Source organism: Ahaetulla prasina, chromosome 6 (assembly GCF_028640845.1).
Source record: "Ahaetulla prasina isolate Xishuangbanna chromosome 6, ASM2864084v1, whole genome shotgun sequence".
Lineage (NCBI taxonomy): Eukaryota > Metazoa > Chordata > Lepidosauria > Squamata > Colubridae > Ahaetulla > Ahaetulla prasina.
The window spans coordinates 22,500,160-22,521,488 of NC_080544.1; the positions used below are offsets into that span (position 1 = coordinate 22,500,160).

At 38.1% G+C, this 21,329-nt stretch overlaps 1 protein-coding gene across 1 annotated transcript in view; it reads right to left on the reverse strand.

Annotated features, from left to right (window-relative positions):
* The window catches only part of CDH23 (cadherin related 23), a 719,962-nt gene that overhangs the window by 407,037 nt on the left and 291,596 nt on the right, over window positions 1-21,329 (reverse strand). The window contains exon 9 of the mRNA XM_058188066.1: window positions 9,929-10,007. Within this exon, the coding sequence (XP_058044049.1) occupies window positions 9,929-10,007 (79 nt within the window). The remainder of the gene's footprint in view (window positions 1-9,928; window positions 10,008-21,329) is intronic.

The following is a 21,329-nucleotide window of genomic DNA, read 5'->3' on the forward strand; positions in this document are numbered from 1 at the left end:
GATCTTCTAAAGACAGCCGTGCATCCAGGACGCCCAGATTACGAGCCCTTTCCGTGGGGGCCAATAGTTCGCCCCCAATGGTCAGTGATGGAATTAGCTGACTGTACCGGGCCATCGGCATCCACAGCCACCCGGTCTTGGTGGGATTGAGTCTGAGTCTGTTCCTCCCCATCCAGACCCGTACGGCCTCCAGGCACTGGGACATCACTTCAACAGCCTCGTTGGGGTGGTTAGGGGTGGAAATATAGAGCTGAGTATCATCAGCGTATAGATGACAACTCACCCCAAGACCACGGATGATCTCACCCAGCGGCTTCATATAGATGTTGAACAGAAGAGGCGAGAGAACCGACCCTTGCAGCACCCCACATAAGAGGCGCCTTGGGGTCGATCTCTGTCCCCCCGTCAACACTGTCTGCAATGAAGTCCTTTATCCTTCCCCCCAATTTATTACAGTCATAGACCAGAGACCAGAACAAATAAACACACTCAGTAAATATACAATTAAAAATTCAAGAATAAAATAATAAATAACAGATAAAATCTATGATAAAATCCAGAGTGTCAATTACACATGGTCTACTATATTAAAATTACAATCCATAAACTGGGAGGTCCATAGTCAGTTTAACACTAAAAGGGGAAAAAATGAGCAATGCAAAGGGTTTGCCATATTTGTTGTATAAAATAGCTATGGTGGATTAGATATGTGTTTCTGATGAATCCCCAGTGCTGCTGCACAGAATCTAGCCACATGCACTGTAGTTATGGATTGTTTACCCTTAAGCAGCCACTGGCTAGGATACTTAGCAATAATTGGAAGCAGTGGTGAAATGTAAAATTTGTTACTACCGGTTCTGTGGGAGTGGCTTGGTGATAGTGAGGGTAATGTAACTGGGTGGGCGTGACCAACTTTTTTTTTTACTTTTAAAAGCATTTTTTCTACAACCGCTTCGGCCAAAGAGGTTGTAGAAAAAATGCTTTTAAAAGGCTCTGACGATCTCAGCTGAGCTGCATGATCATCAGAGGCTTTTTTTTTACTTTTAAAAGCTGAAGAAAAAATGCTTTTAAAAGTAAAAAAAAAACAAAAACCTCTGATGATCGCACGGCTCAACTGGGCATGGGGGGGAAGGGCAGGGATTTTTGCTACTGGTTCTCCGAACCACCCGCCGCCATTGCTACTGGATCAGGCGATCCGGTCCGAAACGGGAGCATTTCACCCCTGATTGGAAGGCTCTGGAATATGTGACTCACGGTCTCCACTTCTCCTGAGCCACGGGAACAGAGTGGTATCTTTTTATATTTGCCGTACAGGACGGCCGATGGAAGTGCATGCCACCATGCAAGCAAAAATCTTTTCTGATGACGACTTTAGCCAACTCCAGCTGGCTAAAGTAGCTGGCAGGAGTAACAACGTATCTAATGGCACCTGGAGCCAGAAACAATGGAGTTTCCCCTAAGTCCATTTGCCTTTTGATGTCCTCTACTCTTTGTTTTAAGGAGACGTGGTGGCTCAGTGGCTAAGATGTTGAACTTGTTGATCAGAAAGGTTGGCAGTTCGGCACTTCGAATCCCTACTGTCATGTAACGATGTGAGCTCTGTTACTTGCCCCAGCTTCTGCTAACCTAGTAGTTCAAAAGCATGTAAAAATGCAAGTTGAAAAATAGGGACCACCTTTGGTGGGAAGGTAACAGCGTTCTGTGCGCCTTTGGCGTTTAGTCGTGCCGGCCACATGAATATGGAATTGTCATCAGACAATGCGGGCTCTTTGGCTTAGAAACGGTGATGAGCACCGCTCCCTAGAGTTGGGAATGACTAGCATGTATGTGCGAGGGGAACCTTTACCTTTACCCTTTGTTGCAAGGTTTGTTTTGCTTGATCGTAGTCCAACTTGAATATTGAGGCTGGGGAGAAACCTAGTTTGGCAAAGTTGGACTGTCCTTTCTTCTTATATGCATCAACATTGCTTCTCTAAAGCATCTCTTACTGTAATTTCAAATCTTAAGGGAAATCTGATTAAACATACTTTCAAGTCTATCTCTTCCCCTTTTCCCTATCCTGGTCTCCAAGTTTCTTTTCATATTAAATAATTGGTTGTAATGTTTCAAAAGAAAATTTCCCTCTAATATCTTTCCCACAAATTGCACATCGTTAAGATTTTTGTTATGTTCTTAATCTTACGTTCTGTTTGAGGAAAACAGAATCCCAACATAAAGAGGAAACAGCGTAGCTAGCCAATAGTACCAACCAACAGCAAATTCAATAGAAGAGAATATATTGTACTTCAGGGTTAAAATGTTGGGTTCCTGCAAAAGTTCATTACTAGGATGAGTAGCAAGATCAGTGTGAGAGGAAGATTAGGGTTTGCTGGCTGCTTATCTATAGTAGCTTGCTCTGCCAGTCTTGATGGGATGTAGCTTCTTCCTTGTTCAGTATTGTTTCTTCCATGATTGTTTATCTGGTGCTGTTTCCTATTTAATAGGTTGTTAACTGCAGGGCAGATGTATTCTAGGCTGTTTGTTGCCTTTCTAGGTTTTGGTTGTATCTTTGATGTCAATCTAAGAGCATTTTTTTTTTCTTAGAGAATTATTACAAAAAGAGGTCCATCAGTATGTAAAATAATCCCTCCTCCATGGGATCTATTGTGTTTCCCTGAAAATAAGACCCTGTCTTATATTTTTTTATTTTTTTTTTTGTTTACATTTATACCCCGCCCTTCTCCGAAGACTCAGGGCAGCTTACAGTGTATAAGGCAATAGTCTCATTCTATTTGTATATTTTTACAAAGTCAACTTATTGCCCCCCCAACAATCTGGGTCCTCATTTTACCTACCTTATAAAGGATGGAAGGCTGAAATAAGCACTTGGCCTTATTTTCAGGTAGGTCTTATTATTTTGGGGTGCATGGAGCAAGACGGAGCTCCTCTTGCTGTCTTACCTGATTTCCAGCTCTGTCTCCCTAACCCTAACCATGGTTGCGCATGCGGTTCAGGGAGGGCTTATTTTCAGGGGAGGGCTTATTTTAGTGCATGCGTTCAAAAGCTTGATTGTACTTATTATCCGGGGAGGGCTTATTTTTAGGGAAATACGGTATAACATATGCTATGTCCATCCATAGATCCTTACAAGTAACCTAGGAAAGCGACACACTATTCTTTACCTTAATCAGATATTTTTGGGAAAGGAAGAGTAACTACTGACTACTAATTTCCACTGACTTGTTCGAAGTTTTTGATTCAAACTACATTTTAATTACATGGCTGGTACAATGTTAAATATCCATGGCTTAGGACCCGGGTACTTACGGGACCGCCTGCTGTTACCTTATGCCTCCCACCGACCCGTACGCTCCCACAGAGAGGGCCTTCTCAGGGTGCCGTCCGCCAAGCAATGTCGGTTGGCGGCCCCCAGGGGAAGGGCCTTCTCTGTTGGAGCTCCTACGCTTTGGAATGAACTTCCCCCTGGCTTACGTCAAGTGCCTGATCTTCGGACCTTTCGCCGTGAGCTGAAAACGCACCTATTTATTCAAGCGGGACTGGACTGAAATTTTATTGGGGTTATTTATATTTTTATATTTTAAATTGTTTTAAAATTTCGGCCACATTATAATATGCTTTTTAATTTCTCTTAATGTTTATATATTGAATTTTACTTGGCTGTACACCGCCCTGGGTCCTTCGGGAGAAGGGCGGTATAAAAATCGAAATAAATAAATAAATAAATAAATAAATAAATAAATAAATAAATAAATAAATAAATAAATAAATAAATAAATAAATATTTTCCAGTTAAATATATCAAGTTATTTTCAGTGATTAGCTCTCATTATATCTTTATCGATCCTTTTATTGAAAATCAATGTCTAAAGAGCTACCGTTACATTTGGCTGCACATATATTAGGATCAATTCAAATTCTTTTCTGCTATTCTCATGTAAATTGATTTCACATTTGTCACTGAATTCAGCAATGTTGCAAGGAATACACTTATCTTATCGTGATACTTCTGAACTCATAGTCAAAGATTCTTCTTCGGCTATGAAATTCCATTTTAGAAGACGAATTTACATTAGAAGCTCAAATGTGAACTTATTGACAATAATATCGCCCTCAATAAAGTTCAGTTTCTGGCTGGCTAAATGAAGACATTTTGCAAAATCTATCATATAGTTCTTCCAAGTTTGCATCTGTCAGGAGATGTCTAAACTATTGTTTTTAAAAGGTATGAGAAGCACTTTTCTCCTTCTTGATGCAGAGAACCAAAGTACAAAATGAAAGAGATTGGACACAGATTCAAAATGCTTCATACCATGCAGTGAATAGCTAACCCCACCTCATGTCAAAATCTGATGTTCAAACTAGGCATGGAAAAAACGTGTCATTGAGGAAATCTCCTGCTACTTACAAGGACGCTGTACCATGAAAAACTGTTGCTGTAGTATCATTACACACGCACATACACATGCAAAGAAAATAAAAGGAAAATACTAGTCAACCTTAATCACTTGTTGCTTTGATGTATCGTATTTTTCAGAGTATAAGACGCTCCGGATTATAAGACGTACCTATCTTTTTTTTGAGGAAAACAAGAAAAAGAAATCTGCCTCTGCCTCCCAGCAATTTTGCCTTGTTGCAGCAAACAGCCTGCCTTACTTTCATTTTCATTTTCAGCATAGTTTGATTACCACAAGAAAAAAACCCTGCTCCCAGCAATTTACCTCCTTGCAGCAAGCAGCAGAGGCCGCTCGCAAAACAGCTGAGAGTTGGGAGGCCGATCCAAGGGACAATCAACTTGTGCTAATTAGGTTGTGCTGAAGCTGAAATGGGCTGTTTCTTCTTGCTGCTTGCTGCAAGGAGGTAAACTGCTGGGAGACAGAGGCCAAAGGGTGGGAGCCAGTGGGTGGGTGGGGCTACATTTGGTGTATAAGACGCACCTAAATTTTCACCTCCTTTTAGGAGGGAAAAAGTTGTGCCTTATACTCCAAAAAATACGGTAATTTGCATTTTATTTTTTTCCGGTGAAAGATAGAATGTGATAGATCCTGAGCCAGTGATTAAGAGATTGATGTACGGGAGCAAATAAACTTGTGTTTATAAAAAATGTGTGATCACCTCTTACTCTGCACGTATGCAAGTCCCAAGAATTATATTCAGGCAATTTTCTACAATAGGACAGTTACATAACAGGTGGTACAGTAAAATCTGGACTATTAGAAAGATCAAAAAGAGTCTTGATAAAGTTATTACAGTATTTCAGAGATAGCACCTGCATCTACAGAAAGGTTTATAGGTTTTAGGTTTTTTTGTATTTTAATAAAGCATTGTTTAATTTGGGTATTCTAGGCTTTTCATACTGAAGTTCACCAAATCTTAACATCAAATGTAAGATTTAATTCTGGAAAATCTGATTTTGTTTCGTAGAGATTTTAACTTTGATTTAAAATTATTTTTAATGAGGCAGAACTCACACTGGTGTTTTAAATATAACAAGAATTGAGTTTTGGGAATGCCAGGAAATTGAGCTGATTTTGAAACAAATAGCTAAATTAATGATTAACACCAAGTACCAAATTATCCATACTCTGGTTCACACTTTTCATGCAACATCAACTGTATTCAGAACACACCAACGTCTCTTCATCATAAATAATGAAGTCAGATAAATATGTTACTATACATACAGCAAACATGAGATCTCAATTTTTAAAAAGTATGGATATTCACTGCAATGAATGACACTGCAAAAATTCAACTAATTTCAACACTAGGTTGAAAAACATCTGGCTTAGCTCTGTATCCTAGGGGAAAAATATCACTTGATTTTCCATCTATTTTGCAATGAAATGTTGAACGTCAACTGACCTTAGCTAGCTTATCAAATTGACACAAAAATTAGCTAGCTTATCAAATTGACACAAATATGTTCGCCCTACCTTTTTAGCATTAGTAAAACAGTTTTTTTTTCCAGACACAATTTTGAAACTGTTTAAAGAAAGCATTCAAGCTTTGTAAAGGAAACACTACATTATTGTCTAAAGCACACTTTTTCGATGTTTTTGAAGTCATACTCACAACACAGTTCAATCACTGGAGTTTCTTCTATCATAATTTGGATTTAAGATAACAATGGTATGGAAGGAAGTAAAAGTTTACTTCCAATCTGTCTAATAACGACTGAGACAATTTCAGAGCACATAGCTGTAATAGCCGTAGCTACTCATAAATCCTGTGGTGTATCAAGACTTCCTTTTTGACAGTGCTGATGGGAGACTCCCCAGTACAATGAAGCTTTGAGGAACAAGATGAACAGAAAACCAGCAGGTGTTTGCGAAGGGCTGGCAGCAATGGAAAAGGGCAGAGGAGAAGAGTTATAGAGAAGAGAAGAGTTCGCTATTATAGCAAAACAAGATAATATCGCTTCCAAGACAAAGGCAACGGGGAGGGAACAGGGCTATTTCCCGCTCAAGAACAGTCTGTGGAGTGAGAAGGCCCACAACTTACAACTCCAGTGGTGGGATTCAGCCAGTTCGAATAGATTTGGGAGAACCCGTAATTGAGAACTGCAGGTGGGTCTGCCCACCCTCCCTGGTGCTATGCTTTCCTATTTATCCACATTTTTTTATGACGCGCGCATGTGCAGAAGGCCATGTACATGTGTGGAAGGTCGCACGCGCGAGTGCTCACATTTTTGGTGCTGGGAGAACCTGCAATTGTTAAATTACGTGAAGCCCACCTTTGAACAGCTCCTACCTGGAAGGACAGGGGGAAACTGGAGCCAGCAAGACCAGTTGTGGTCTTTTCTGGAACATGACACACTGATTTGTGCCTACCATATTTTTCGGAGTATAAGACACACGTTTCCCCCCCAATAGGGGGTGAAAATTTGGGTGCGTCTTATACACTGAATGTAGCCCCTCCCACCCACTGGCCCTAACCCTTTGGCCTCTGCCTCCCAGCAATTTACCTCCTTGCAGCAAGCAGCAAGAAGAAACAGCCCATTTAAGCTTCAGCACAGCCTAATTGGCACAAGTTGATTGGCCACCCAACTCTCAGCTGTTTCAGGCTGCAGGGATTGCCATTGCCTATTGCTTGGCGGGCCTCTGCTGCTTGCTGCAAGGAGGTAAATTGCTGGGAGCAGTTTTTTTTTCTTGTGCTACTCAAGCTATGCTGAAAACGAAAATGAAAGTAAAGCAGGCTGTTTGCTGTTTGCTGCAACGAGGCAAAATTGCTGGGAGGCAGAGGCAGATTTCTTTTTCTTGTTTTCCTCACCAAAAAAGGTAGGTGCATCTTATAGTCCGGTACATTTTGTACTCCGAAAAATATAGTATTTTATTCTTTTAAACACTAAGGCAAATGATGAGAGACAGGAAGGCTCTTCATATATTGTCCTTATATTTCTTTTTCATTTGGCGCCTCCCTCCCTCCTTCTTTATTTCTTCTCTTCAAGATATAGTTCAGATGGAAGTGTTTTCTACTACTGTCATGTACAGTATTTCTTAATAACTGTATTTTTACTTAAAAATTAATGAGTTAGCATCAGTTGGGATCTATGTAGTATATAATCTATTATATAGAGAATATACTTTGCAACAAGACCACTGTATTGGGTTACTGTTGCCCTAGGGGGCCATCTATAAGTTACAAGTTGTCCAAACTACAACAGCACAAGGAATAATGGGCATTTTTTATTGTGCCCATGTGTCACCATTATCATGCAAATTACACAGGCTACCAGCTGTTTTTTTGGGTGTAATTCAAGGTGCTTGCTGGTGGTAACCTTTAAAGTCCACCATGGGTTTTTTTATTGTTTTTGCTTGGCCATTGTCTTAGGAAGAATGGGTGTGCTCCAGTTGCCTTTTTGTGAGGCCTAAAAAGTGTGCTTTTGCTGTCATTGCTGCTGCCATTTGAAACAGCTTCTCCCAAACACCTAGTCTCTTGAGGTACCAAAAAGCCCTTAAAAGCCCTTGGGACTGGCTTTCAGTCCCAAGCCTAGGCTTACTGTGGCTTTTAGGGGAGGAAAATGTTGCATTGTGCTTTAATGACTACTTGTAGTGTAGATTGTTTTCTTGTACTGTTCTCAACCTCTCAAAAACCTAGTGTTAGTATTTATGGTACTGGGTTTTTTTTTGTTTTGTTTTTTGCTCAGACTACCTTGGAGGGTTGACGACAATCTTGCAAATCTGAAAGCACTTCTTCCACCCACCCAACCCTGTCCTTTACTTTTCAGAAAACTAGGAAGGGTCCATTCTGAGATGCTTTCCATGCCCACATCCCTTCTGTGCACTGTGGCATCTCTTGCATGACCATTGTCTAGGCTATGGCTTTTCCTCTTCGTTCCTCTCAAGGATATTGCCCACAGACAGCTTTTGAGATTGATTGTATTGATTCACTGATGCTAGAATGGTTGGTTTTCTGTTTATTGCTTTATGTTTTATTTTGTGCTCTATCTGGTGTAATTAGAAATTAGGTAATTGGAATGTAGTGCGACTTACAGTACAACCTCCTTGAAGGGGGCAAATTTTCCATTTAACAGACAAAATATACTATGCTATGCTATGCTATGCTATGCTATGCTTGCTAGCAAAACTTCAATTCAATGGACTTTTACTTAGGCAGGGTTCCCCAACCACCAGGCCATGACCCAGTACTGGGCCATAGTGCGTTGAGAACTGGGCCACACAAGCAGTGGGTGAGCACGCAGAGCTCCATTTGTGCAAACCGTGGTGCACAGAAAACCATCCCCTCTCCCCCCCCACCAGTCTGCAAAGCTAGAAAGGGAACCATAGAATTAAGGGTCTTCAGATGCAACATACAAAATTTGATCCTCCCTGCAGAGTTTGTTTTACTGTTGTTTCTGGAAAGAACTGGACATCTCCTCCCCAAATAATCTATTTAATCCAGGTTTGCATATACATTTCTTTCTGATGCCCATTTTGAGTAGATAAAAATAAAAGAACGGCTCTCGTTATTTACAAATTTCTTGCTCCAAAGATCAATGAATATGCTCTAGACAATGCTGTATCTAAACAGATTTAAGAAAAAGTAGATATTGTTAGGAGCTTTTCATTATGATTCAGGACCATGGACAGCAATTCTGCAACTGAAGTTCAAAAGAAAAATCAAAAAGCAATGATCTGGACTAATTGAAAGGTGTTTATACTAAGACAAGAAAATATTTTTGGATACTTTGTATCCTCAGATGCAATGTTTTAGGCCCAGTTTCTTTTTGGTCATTTTGGCCTTTGTTGGATAAATTTAGAGTTGAAAAGTAACAAATGGATCCAAGGACAGAAGTAACGTATAGTCTGGAAGAGACAGAAAAAGCAACCAATATACTATAAACTATCAGGAGTTGCTTTGTTATTAGCAATATTAGTGTCCCTGTTTCAAAATTTTAAAAATCAATTTAGACCATTTACAATATAATTAGTAGAATTTATTCACATTGTTAAGAGCATATGGGAAAATCAGTCAAAATCTATTGTTTTATTAGTAAATTATATGTAAGAAATCATTTATTTTCGAATCGTAATCTTTGTTACAAGACACAATTAGGTTTTTAAATATTTCACTGTGTAAAATATCTGCTTAGAAATTCTTGCTTCTGTTTATTTATTGATATGTTCCATATCCAGATAGCAATGGAGCAAGAATTAGCAGCTATTGGGAGAACAATGCAGAAGGATTGCAAAAGCTCAAATAAAACAATAATTGTTCATTTATCAATTTGTATAAATATGGTGGCTTTATTTACAGCAAGCCTGTCCAAACTTGGCAACTTTAGGACTTGTAGTTTTCAACTCCCAGAATTCCCCAGCCAGCATGTCCTAAGTCTTAAATGTGTCAAGTATTGGGCATTCCTGCTTTATAGCCTAAAATCTTATTACTAAGTTAATACCTTTAGTCTAGACTGATTTTTATGACTCACCTGACACAATTGTATAACCGATACCTCTTGGCCGCCCTTTGTCTTGATCAATTGCAGTTATCATACGCACAGTTGTACCCTGGGGACATAAAATAAAAGAAGAGAATTGGCACTGCTGAATTTCCAATTCATATATTGTTTATCATGCTTTCTAAATAGTTCCATATCTAACCCCCTTATATTTCATTTCTGAATTTTTAAATCTTATTCCCATGGTATTAATTATTTACTATTCAATATCACGAACAGATTACTAATGCTGGAGAGAAAAAACAGGCAGCCATTTTTCGACCTGTTAATTTACTTCTACAACATTTGTAAAATATACAAGGAACAAAAAAAATCATCCTACTTGTAGTTCTAAAAGGAAACATTGCTAGCTATTGCCAATAGCTATTGTGTACGATTCAAGTCTTACTCTCTTATTTATACTATAGAGCCAATCTGGTCTAATGGTTAGGGCACCAGAGTAAAAACCAGGATATTCTGAGTTCTAGTACCACCTTAGTTATCAAAGCTGGTTGGGTGATCTTGAGTCAGTTACTCTTCCTCAGACAAACCCACCTTACAGAATTGTTGTGGGGAAAATAGGAGGATGATGGATTATTATATATGCTCACTTGCCTTTCTTAAAAAAAAATATTTTAAAAAAATATAAACATTCCATCTTCTCTTAAACAGTGTGTCATTGGGTACAAATATCTCTATACTCATCAGAATTTACAACATCATTCATTACATTGATATTAATTCTCTAATATTACAATTATAGTATATTAAACAATTGAGCATAGTAAACTTATTCATTTTTCCCTCTTAACGTATCTTCTAAAAAGAATATAATAATATTAAGCATAATAATCATAATACTAACAATTATCATATTGTTTACATCTCTATCTTAACATATTTTCTACTCTTCTTTAATCTCCTTCTGTATTTCCAACTTCCATTTTTATTCTCTAACCATTGATAAAATAATTTCCATATCATATAATATTCAGTTTATTCTTTCTCTTAATTGCCAACGTTGATCTGTTCATTTCTGCACATTCTAATATTTTCCTAATCACTTTCTTATCAATAGGCATCTCTTCACTTTTCCAGTTTTGTGCAAATACAATTCTAGCTGTGGTTAAACATGAATAATTAAATATGTGTTCTCTTTACTATAAGTTTCAGGTAACCTTGAGTTACTCACTTGCCTTTAGTTACCTATAAATTAATAAAATTTAATAAAATTTAATATCTATGGTTACAAATGTAAATATAGATCTTAAAGTGACATCAGCCTGACTTGACCTATGCACTAGCCCTTCTCCTGCAAACCAACACAAGGAATTGAACAGTTTTATCTTTTAAAATCCTTGTGAATGTTCTCCCTGAACAATCTCAATTTCTTTACCACTTATCAAATGGCCAGTGAACTGTAGCTGGAATTAGGTCACCAAGGTGAACATGTCTATTACTGTTCAAGCTTTGCTTTGACCTTATTTATTTATCTATTAATCAAATTCATGTAACTGCCCATCCCATGAAAACTGACATGGTTCATTTTTTGGGGGGGGCTGAAATGAAGAACCCCCAAACAAACAATATATAAGCAACTTATTGGTGTTGTAGTTTTTAGGACTTCTGGTAAATGGTAACATAATAATGTGCATGTTCTGTGAGATAACTATTTATCATCTTTAAGCAGCACAGAGCTGTAACAGTCCACCATAAGTTATTAATTTGCTTACATATACAAATTATATGCTGCCTGATGTCCAATGACTCTGGCAGCTTACAAGTAAGCGGGGAAAAAACAGTAACAAATTTTAAAAAATCATAAAGGGTCCAAAGGCAAACATAAACCCCAAAACTTCATTAGCATGGGAGCTATCCAAATTTGGGGGGGGAGGCTATTATTCCAAAGGACAGATGCTGTAAGAGGGTAGGAATATGTCCTGGGGGGTCCATTAGATGACACTGTTTAATTCATCAGACATGAAGCGTGTCTATCCTGACTGATAGACATCAAAGAGACGGAAACAACCAGAAACAGCAAGTCCTTCAATATAAATCTTGTCAACCAAATAGCAAACACTAGTTGTAACTCAATGTCTTCTCTTTGGAACAACTGTTCTTATATCTTTGCAGAAGAGTTAGGACATACAGTAGGTTAAGAGGGACAGCAGTAACACCCAGAGGGAGAATTATGATTCCAAGCTGTCTTTGTATTTAAAACTTCAACTATGTCATGGTTTTTACTGCATATTGAGAATTATGGTGTTCATCCATCTGACCAGGATCAGAATGAAGTACCCTAAAGGCATTAACAATAAAACACCATTCTAAGTATTGTTATTTACTGGCTGAGTCATGTAACCATTCCTCAACCAAGATTTACAGGTGACCCCTTGCATCTAATTCACGACCTTGTAAAATTTAACTCACATCTCTTTCAAAGTGGGGATTTGTCTTACCTGGCATTAAAACAAGTCTGGGCATATAACGAAGAAGTCTGTAACACTGAATTGAATTTGTCCCATGATAATTGTATAAAGTATGTTAGGCTGAGAAACACTTACTGGTTCAGCAAATTCTATCGTTAAGAGTGGAGTTAAACATTGTGCTTTTCTGTGCTTTTTGTCTAATGTTTTAGCCCACAGGTGACAAACTCGCCACTTCACGTTGTGGTCACATGACGTTTCGCGATATTTTTTCCATTCGTGGAGCTAGGATGGGCATTGCCTGCATGTGACCCATCCAGCCCATGGATCGCCAGTTTGACACCCCTATTTTAGCCACTGTACCATTTATTTGGAAATATTTGATTGAAGATTCCCCAACATTCACATCATCCTTACTTAGCTATAACCCATTTCCCCCTCCTGTAGCTTCAACATCTTTCTTCACCTTGCAGCAAGATGGGTGGCAAACAAATTTAATAAATAAAATAAATCTTTCAGCATAAACTATAAATTTTCTCCTGAGGTCACAGTTATTCAACAAATATCTTCATTGATGCACACAATAGCAATTAATTTAGTGTGAACACATTTGTGATCTCAAGCGGTTCTGCTTTCTTTTGTTTACTGAGAAAATAGGCATTCATTTTTACCTTGGGGAGGAGAAGTATGAATGGTTGTTTTTATAGTTAATGAAACACAACATCTGCCTTGAGAACAGCAAACCAATTCTATATTTTATCTATTGGAAGCCACAGTTCAAGCAGAGCCAATTGCATTTCATGTCTTACTCAACTTTTTAGTAGCCTTCATAACTTTTAGTCTTTATTTATTTTTTAAGCCTAATACAAAACGTTTTATTCAGTTATTTAGTAACCTCATATAACTATCCATGTCAATGGGAGAAGGAGGAAGTTAGTGGAAGTTGAGGGTGGGTGGAAGTTGGCAACTAGAGAGAGGAGAAAACATTATAAGATAAGCTATTGCTTCATTAGTCTATTCCAATGTGTTTCACTTGGTTCTCTCATCTTGAAAACATTTCAGCAAATATTCTAAATATAGCAGCTCATTATACAATATTAATATGGAGGAGTAGATTTAGGAACATAACACTAGTCACTGCATTGGTTGATAAATTGGTTTCCAGGCCCAATTCATGACATTTTAAAATCTTTTTTACAATTTTTTACCCCCCTTTCCAGGCATGCAGTAATCCCTGTAGTGTAGTTGAACAGAAGTCAGGAAATTTCAGGCCTAAAACATCCCAGAAGATGACAAAAATCACACCTTCTACACTGCTGCTGAGAAATTAAAATGGATGTGCCCGTATAGTCAGCAGAGGTTGATCTTAGTCTGAGATAATTTTTACCTTTAGTATAGAACAAGTATTCTTGTTTAACATCTACATGAAACAACTGGGCGACATTATCTATCAGTTTGAGGTTTGGGATCATCAAAGATTTTAGTATCAGCCAAAGTGTTGAATAAGTGAAGATGTTAAGCTACTGGACTTGATGTCTGGAGGCTATTTCAATCAATTAGTCAGAATAGAGCTGGAAGGACTTTGGAGGTCTTCTAGTCCAACCCCCTGCTCAAGCAGGAGACCGCATATCATTTCAGATAGGTGGCTGTCCAGTCTCTTCTTAAAAACCTCCAGTGATGAATGTCTAAAGAGATTTTCAGGTCATGTTTGTCCCAAAGATGCTTTTTCAAGAGGTTTTTCTTGTTTCTTGTTTTTCTTTGAAGATGTTTCGCTTCTCATCCAAGAAGCTTCTTCAGCTCTGGCTTGGATGGTGGAGAGTGGAAGGATTTATATTCCCTGTAGACAGCTGGTCATTTGCATTCTTTTAGAGAGTCATTGAGGCCACTTGGAGGTTTGTCTGTGTTCTCAGGGTCACCTGAGTAGTGCAAATGGGTGTGTAGTCTTCTTGGAACTGCTGAAAGGACTATGAAACACCTTCAAAGAAAAACAACCCCTACGTGACCACAAGTGGATTAAATCCAACCCTTGAATTCTGTTGATCCTTATCTAATTCCAAGCAGATGATTATTATTAGTTGTGCATAAGCTGCTTTAGCAAGTTTGGACCTTGACATGCAGACCTCATCTTTTGCGCCTGACAGGAGATCTGGCATCGCATTTCTAAATTAATATTCTGGTAGAATTTTAAGACATTAAAAACCAACATGGCTTGACATTTGCCAAAGGAACTGCTCACAAACATATTGAAAAAAGCTGATGGGATAAATTTTGAATTGGAAGTAATAAATTTTTAAGGGACACTTTCGTCCTAACAAGACTTTTTGTGAGCTTCTTGTTCCGTAGAAAACAATTTAATATTGTCGGTACAAGTGGTACAATCTTTGAATGAATATAAAAGTAAGAAAGAAAAGGATGTTTTACTTTGAATGATCATCTGAATCCAAATGCAATATTTTCTATTTATCATATAACATTCCCTAAAGATTAAATTCAATCTCTGTTTACTTAATGGCCACCATGTTCACTTAATGACACCCCCATTCCAAAAAGGGTCACAAAATCAGGCACAATCACAAAGTGATCTGCTTTATGACCATCACAACTTACAACTGACATTGATGGCTCAATTATGGTCATACGTCAAGGACTACCGGTCCTCAAAACCTGTTGTGACCCAGGCCCAAATAGGTAGTAGGAAACTCAGTCCGTGAAAAAACAAACTTTATTCGAACAGCTGAGAATTACTTCAATCCCAGCGTCGTTCAACTCAAATTAAAACAAATTCCTCCCAACACAAATTCCTCAGTCCTATCGCAAACCTTGGTCCAATTAGGCAAACTGCCAAAGGCCTTTCTTGGGAAACATTCACAAAAGTCACAAGTCACAAAAATAAATGCAAGACGTAGACGAAGCAGAAGACGAAGCTACCAATGTTGTTTTCCGGCAAAGCCCAAACGCCATTACTGGTCGGGTCCGTTTTAAGCCTTATGGGAGGGGTCAATCATCTCTTGGTCCTACTCCTGAGTTGTCCTCTCTGTTTGAGCTGCTCTTCCTTCTGGCAGCTCTTCTCATGTGTGCATTAGGAACAGGCTCCTCCTGTTCCTCTGCCTCACTAATATCAGTCTCTGGAAGTTCTGGAGTCCCCACCTCACTTCCCGATGGCCCTGGCCTCGCCTCAGCCTCATCGCTGTCTGACTCCGTTGCCAGCTCCGCAGGCTGCTGATGGACCACAACAAAACCTGTGCTCACAATACTTCTGAAGTGACTGGAACAAAGCACCACAAATGTAACCGGTTTGCACACTGTTGCAGATGCAGTCACTCAAACAAGAATACTGAATTCTTCCCTCACAGAGCAGGGTTGGGGAAATTAAAAAAAAAAAATCTGCCCAACTCTTATACTACAATAACACTCCTGCTGAGAGGCAGGAGGGGGTGAAAGGGAGAAGAAAATTTGTTTCAATGTTTTTACAGAAGGAAAAGGGATGTGCAAAGATCTTTTTTAATAAAGTCTTGAGCTTCTAATAAAGCAGTCGCAGGAAGTATAAAATAAGGAGGAATTAACTTAGAGATAGTAAGCCTTTGGGGCAAGGACAGCGTAAGTCAACTAATTCTTTTGACTGAGCGTGTATGTGTGTATACATTGTACATGTGTGCCTAGTGCACTTGTGGATATATATATACATCCACAAGTGCACTTTACATACACATACAATGTACACACACACAAACGTATATGTATATATGTCTGTCTCTCTCTCTCTCTCTCTGTCTCTCTTTCACCGTGTATGTATGTATATATGTATGATTGTGTGTATGTATACATACACACACAAATGCACTTTACATACACGTACAATGTACACACACATGTACACATGTGTATGTGTATATATGTATGTATACATCCACAAGTGCACTATTTGTAATGATACTAACAGCTATGACAGGATAAAAGTACATCCTTTATCCACCTCAATTACCTCAATCACAACCCCACAAGGAGATCATATACAAAGCAGACTCCAACACTTGTCATTCAATTTTGCAACTATTTTATTAAATAATAATAAATCAGTTGAGACCGGTTATGAATTCTGACTTGGAAGAAAGAGCTAACCTCTGCCAAAGAATATCATAGACTGAAAGAAATTCAGCACAGTGAAATTCAGTCTAGACACAAAGTTCTCCAGGAATTCATATCTACTTATAACCAACAGGAGGTAAGAAAATGTTGCAATCTCAGGATTTAAAAAAAAATAACACCTAGGAACATTTTAACAAGTTACAAACTAAATAAGTATCTTTCAGTTAAAAAAAGAGGCAAGACAAACTCTATGGGCTTAGAGTTACAGTATGAGGCAATATGTATACATTTATAATGCAGGAATGAGCATTTTTAAAAAGAATTTGAAGGGTGGTTTCAAAGACAAAGCTGCTAAGACTCCAATATGAACAAATCACATTTCTAATCCTCTACAACTCCCCCATCCCTAGAATGCTATTTGTAGAATATACAGTTAGTATAAACAGTATTTCTGTTGCCCACAATGGACATTATTCCTTTTTTTTTTATCCTACTGAAATTTGTAAACAAAGTAAATTTGAGCTTTTAACTGGAAGCTCAAACCTGATTTAGGAAAGAAGCAGAATAGCAGAAAATAAAATCCGCATACACCAGCCCCGGCAATTATATTTTCTTTTATTAATTTCTTGAAAATGCTTGCCTCCCTATGCATTCATATATTTTTTTTGGGTAAGCACTAAATTGGATGGAAGTTATATGGTCATACATGAGCACTATTTTCTGCAATTACAGTAGCTGCATAGACTTTACATTATATATTCAGTGTTTTAAAAAAAGAAAATACCTTGACATTTATCCCCTCACTTTGTAACTCAAAATCAAACTTTTATCATGACCTAAGGGCCAGAAAGCACTACAATAAAAATGCATAGAACTGTAATTATTAATAAAACTTTAAAATGAAGTAAAAGTACATAAAATACACTGCTATACCAACCGTAGTAGAAATAGCAGCAGTAATGACAAAGTTGTGCTAAATTTCAATGGTGGGTAGGATGCACACAACAAATGATAGTATTACAGTAAATCTGGCAACCTGGAAAGATATGTGAGGATCCTGATTAGATAGAAGCAGTGACAGATAGACAGTTCTCTTTATCAGAATAGTTCTTTAAAATGGGATAAAATACAGCATATATCTTTCTTCATTCCCTCCAGAGAGCGCAATTAAGGAACATATGGCTTAGGGATTCCACACAGCTATCCCAACATGGATAGGAGCAGCGGTGGGCTTCAAAATTTTTAGCTGAGCCCAGTTGCTCGGTGGGCGTGGCCTAGTCGGCCTCCTGCATCATGGCAGGCGGGGGGGATTTGCCCCCCGGCTTTTGGAGGCTTTCCTCAAGCATCCAGGAGGCTGAAAGTTGCCTCCCCAGGCTCCAGAGCAGGGGTGAAATGCTTCCGGATCGGACTGGATTGCGCGATCCGGTAGTGATGGCGGCTGCTGGTTCGGAGGACCGGTAGCAAAAAATCCTGGCCCGGCCCCCCTGCCTCTGCTGAGCCCCACCATCTGCAGAGGGTTTTTTTTTTTTTACTTTTAAAAGCCGGTTTTGCTTCAGCCGAAACAGGCCTTTAAAAGTAAAAAAAAAAGCCTTTGAGGATCCCGCCCCTCAGCTGAGATCAGCAGAGACTTTAAACTTTAAAAAAAATTAAAGTCTCTTCTGGCGATCTCACCTGAGTTCCTCATCAGCAGAACCTTACTTGCACTCTTACTTGTAGAAAACATGTTTTCTAAAAGTAAGAGTAGAGATTCTAAGGCACTTACTTGATTACTGATGAACGCATGGCTCTCTTTTCAGCCCCAAAGCAGTTTCCGTTTCAGCCAGACAGAATCAATTGCTTAGCTAATCTATTTCCTCGGTGATCAACTGGCCGGCTTTGCTGGCTAAGGAACTCTGGGATTTGAAGTCCACAATAAAATAAAATAAAATAAAATAATAAAATAAAATAAAATATTTGTGCAGCTTTCTGAGATTTGGTGTGTTTCTGTAGTGTTTCACTCTAACTACACAAACACACAAAATCTCAGAAAGCTGTATGTGGCATATTGTGTGTGTGTTGTGTGTGTGTGTGTGTATTAGTTGTGTGTGTGTAAAGTGTGAAAGTTGGTTTTTGAGCTTTTTGTGGCTGTGTGAAGTGTGAAGTGCAGCTGCTTTTACATTGTGTGTGAGTCAGTTGTGTTGTATGTGTATAAAGTGTGAAAGTTGGTTTTTGAGCTTTTTGTGGCTATGTGAAGTGTAAAGTGCAGCTGCTTTTACACTGTGTGTGAGTCAGTTGTGTTGTGTTGTGTTGTGTGTGTGTAAAGTGTGAAAGTTGGTTTTTGGTACCTCTTATTGTTTTTTTATACTTTATTTATTATTTTTATTATTTATTGTTATTGGCCACGCCGACCAAGCCATCTGACCACCAAGCCACGCCCACCAATTAAGCCACGCCCACAGAACTGGTAGGGAAATTTTTTAGATTTCACCCCTGCTCCAGAGGCCCTCGGGAGGCTGGAAAAAGGCCCGTTTTGGGCTGTCCTGAACTTCCGGTAGGCCTAGCTAGAGGTTCTCACGGACCCCTGCGAATCCCCAGCAACCCACCCCTGGATAGGAGTCCTGCTGAAAGGGATTGTTTTAAATGACAATCATTTATCTGAAATTGCATAGGGTTTCCTGGTTGGACTATAAGACCTCCAAGGTCTCTTCCTATGCTGTTATTCTGTTACTTTGTCCTCACAGAAACGCAGAGGTAGAACATCCAACCTAGCAACATAAATACCCCCCCCCAAAAAAAATTTTACAATTAGAATTTGAAGTTACATAAAATGATGGCACATGTCCATCCGAAAACAATCCATAAACTGTAGAGTTGGATACTGGGACTTAAGCTGGTTTGAAAATCAATATCCCAGATACATTTGTTAGAGTTTGCAGGAATCCAACCAGCAGACAAGTAAATAATTCAGCAGGATTAATTTATAGAAGAAACTTCTTTAAATACAATAATATAAAGTACAATGCATGTATACAATACCCATGCAGAAGCCAGACCCAGAACACAGAATTCAGAAGCAAAGAATCTATAATCACAGAAGCCAAGACCTACCTACACACACACATACACATACACACACATATATATATACACACACATATATACATATAAACATACATACATACATACATACCAGTGAAGCTAAGCCACGCCCAGACTCCAAGCTGTCTCCCAATCACCAAAGAGTTCCCATTAGCTGACTTCTTGTTATGGCTATCCCAGCTCATAATTTCTTATACATTGACATCATTGCCACCTGGCATTTTCAAGGCCTAATGAACAGAGACTTTTCAGAGGACTGGAGTTTGCCATTAGCTTTCTTTAGCCAGGTTGATTTAAAACTGCCTCCGAGAATCGGTGGAGCCAGATCCAGAGGAGAAAAATTCAATTTCAACCAGAACTTAAGGAGATAAAACCAAGCTCTGACACTCATAGAAGCCAAACCCGCCTCTAACTGTAAAACAGCATTTTGGACGCATCTTGGAACTACAAGTATTGCTCTTACAAATTTGTAGTAGACAGGTTCCATGATACTACAACTTCATAAAAATGCAGACTGGCACACCATAAAGAAGTTGAGAGGAGAAGAAGTGTTAGCTAAAATATTAATTTGTGCGGAAATGGACAGACTGACTCTGTAACTTAAAGATAAGAATGAAACAGAGTACTATGAAATCTGGAACAAATTTTATTACTGGCTTGACAGGAGGAAGAATGCTGGGATAAATGATTATCCATGAGTAGAGTGTTTAGAAGTGTTTACGCTATTTTTATGTATTAGATAAGATCGAATTTGCTACTGACGTAACTCTCACAGATGTAAGAATCTATATGTTTGAAATGTGATAAATAGTATAAACTTGTATAGAGATAAGGAATTGCATTAATTATAAGGTAGAACTTGACAAAAATGTTTGAACTGGAGACGTCACACCATGTCCAATGTTTTTAATTTGTATTATTTTTATTTATTTATTTTTATTCATGAATTTGTTGGATGCTATTTATTTAGATTTCTTTTTTTAAAAAAAACTTTTTTATTGTTTTATTGTGATACACAATCTGACAAACACACAACATATAAATATATCCTATTTTTAAACAACATTTCTTAGTGGTCTTCTTTTGCTTTTATACCTTTCTCCCCATATCTCATTTATTATTTTATTTTCTTTCTCATCCCATTTTCTTTATTTACATTAAATTATCTAATACTAATAGCTTTACTTTTCTAGATTTTTATATATTTATTATTTACATACTGTACATTTCTAATTTCTCCCCTTTATTTTTTACCTTTATTTCTAATCTCAAACCATTCATACCATTTGTTCCAGATTATATAGCAATCTGTCTCTTCTTTCTCTTTAATTTCTTTTGTTAACTTGTCCATTTCGGCTCATTCTAAAACTTTTCCTATCACTTCTTCATCTGTTGTATCTTTTCCTGTTTCCAATTTTGCACCAATTGTGTCCAATTAATTTGTATTTTAAAAAAAGACTTTAAAAAAAAAGAAGGTGAAAGATGACCTAAGTAAGAAAAACTATTCAAGCTGCAGTAATAAAATGTGCCCCCCTCAAATAGAAGAATCTTAAGACAGCTATGGAACTATGTTCAGTACGAGAAATATGGGCTCCAAGGATAAGTACATACCTGCTCTATTGAGATCCCGTTAATTTGCCACTTATATAACCTACTATTGCATAATGCAAACATTAATATTTTAGTTTTCTAGTAGTTATTATTTTACGCAAAAGGAAGCTAATGCCCTCAATACCTCTCTCATCCGCACTGGAAGAAAGATTTAATTTCTATATCATCTTCATTAAATCACATTATTACAT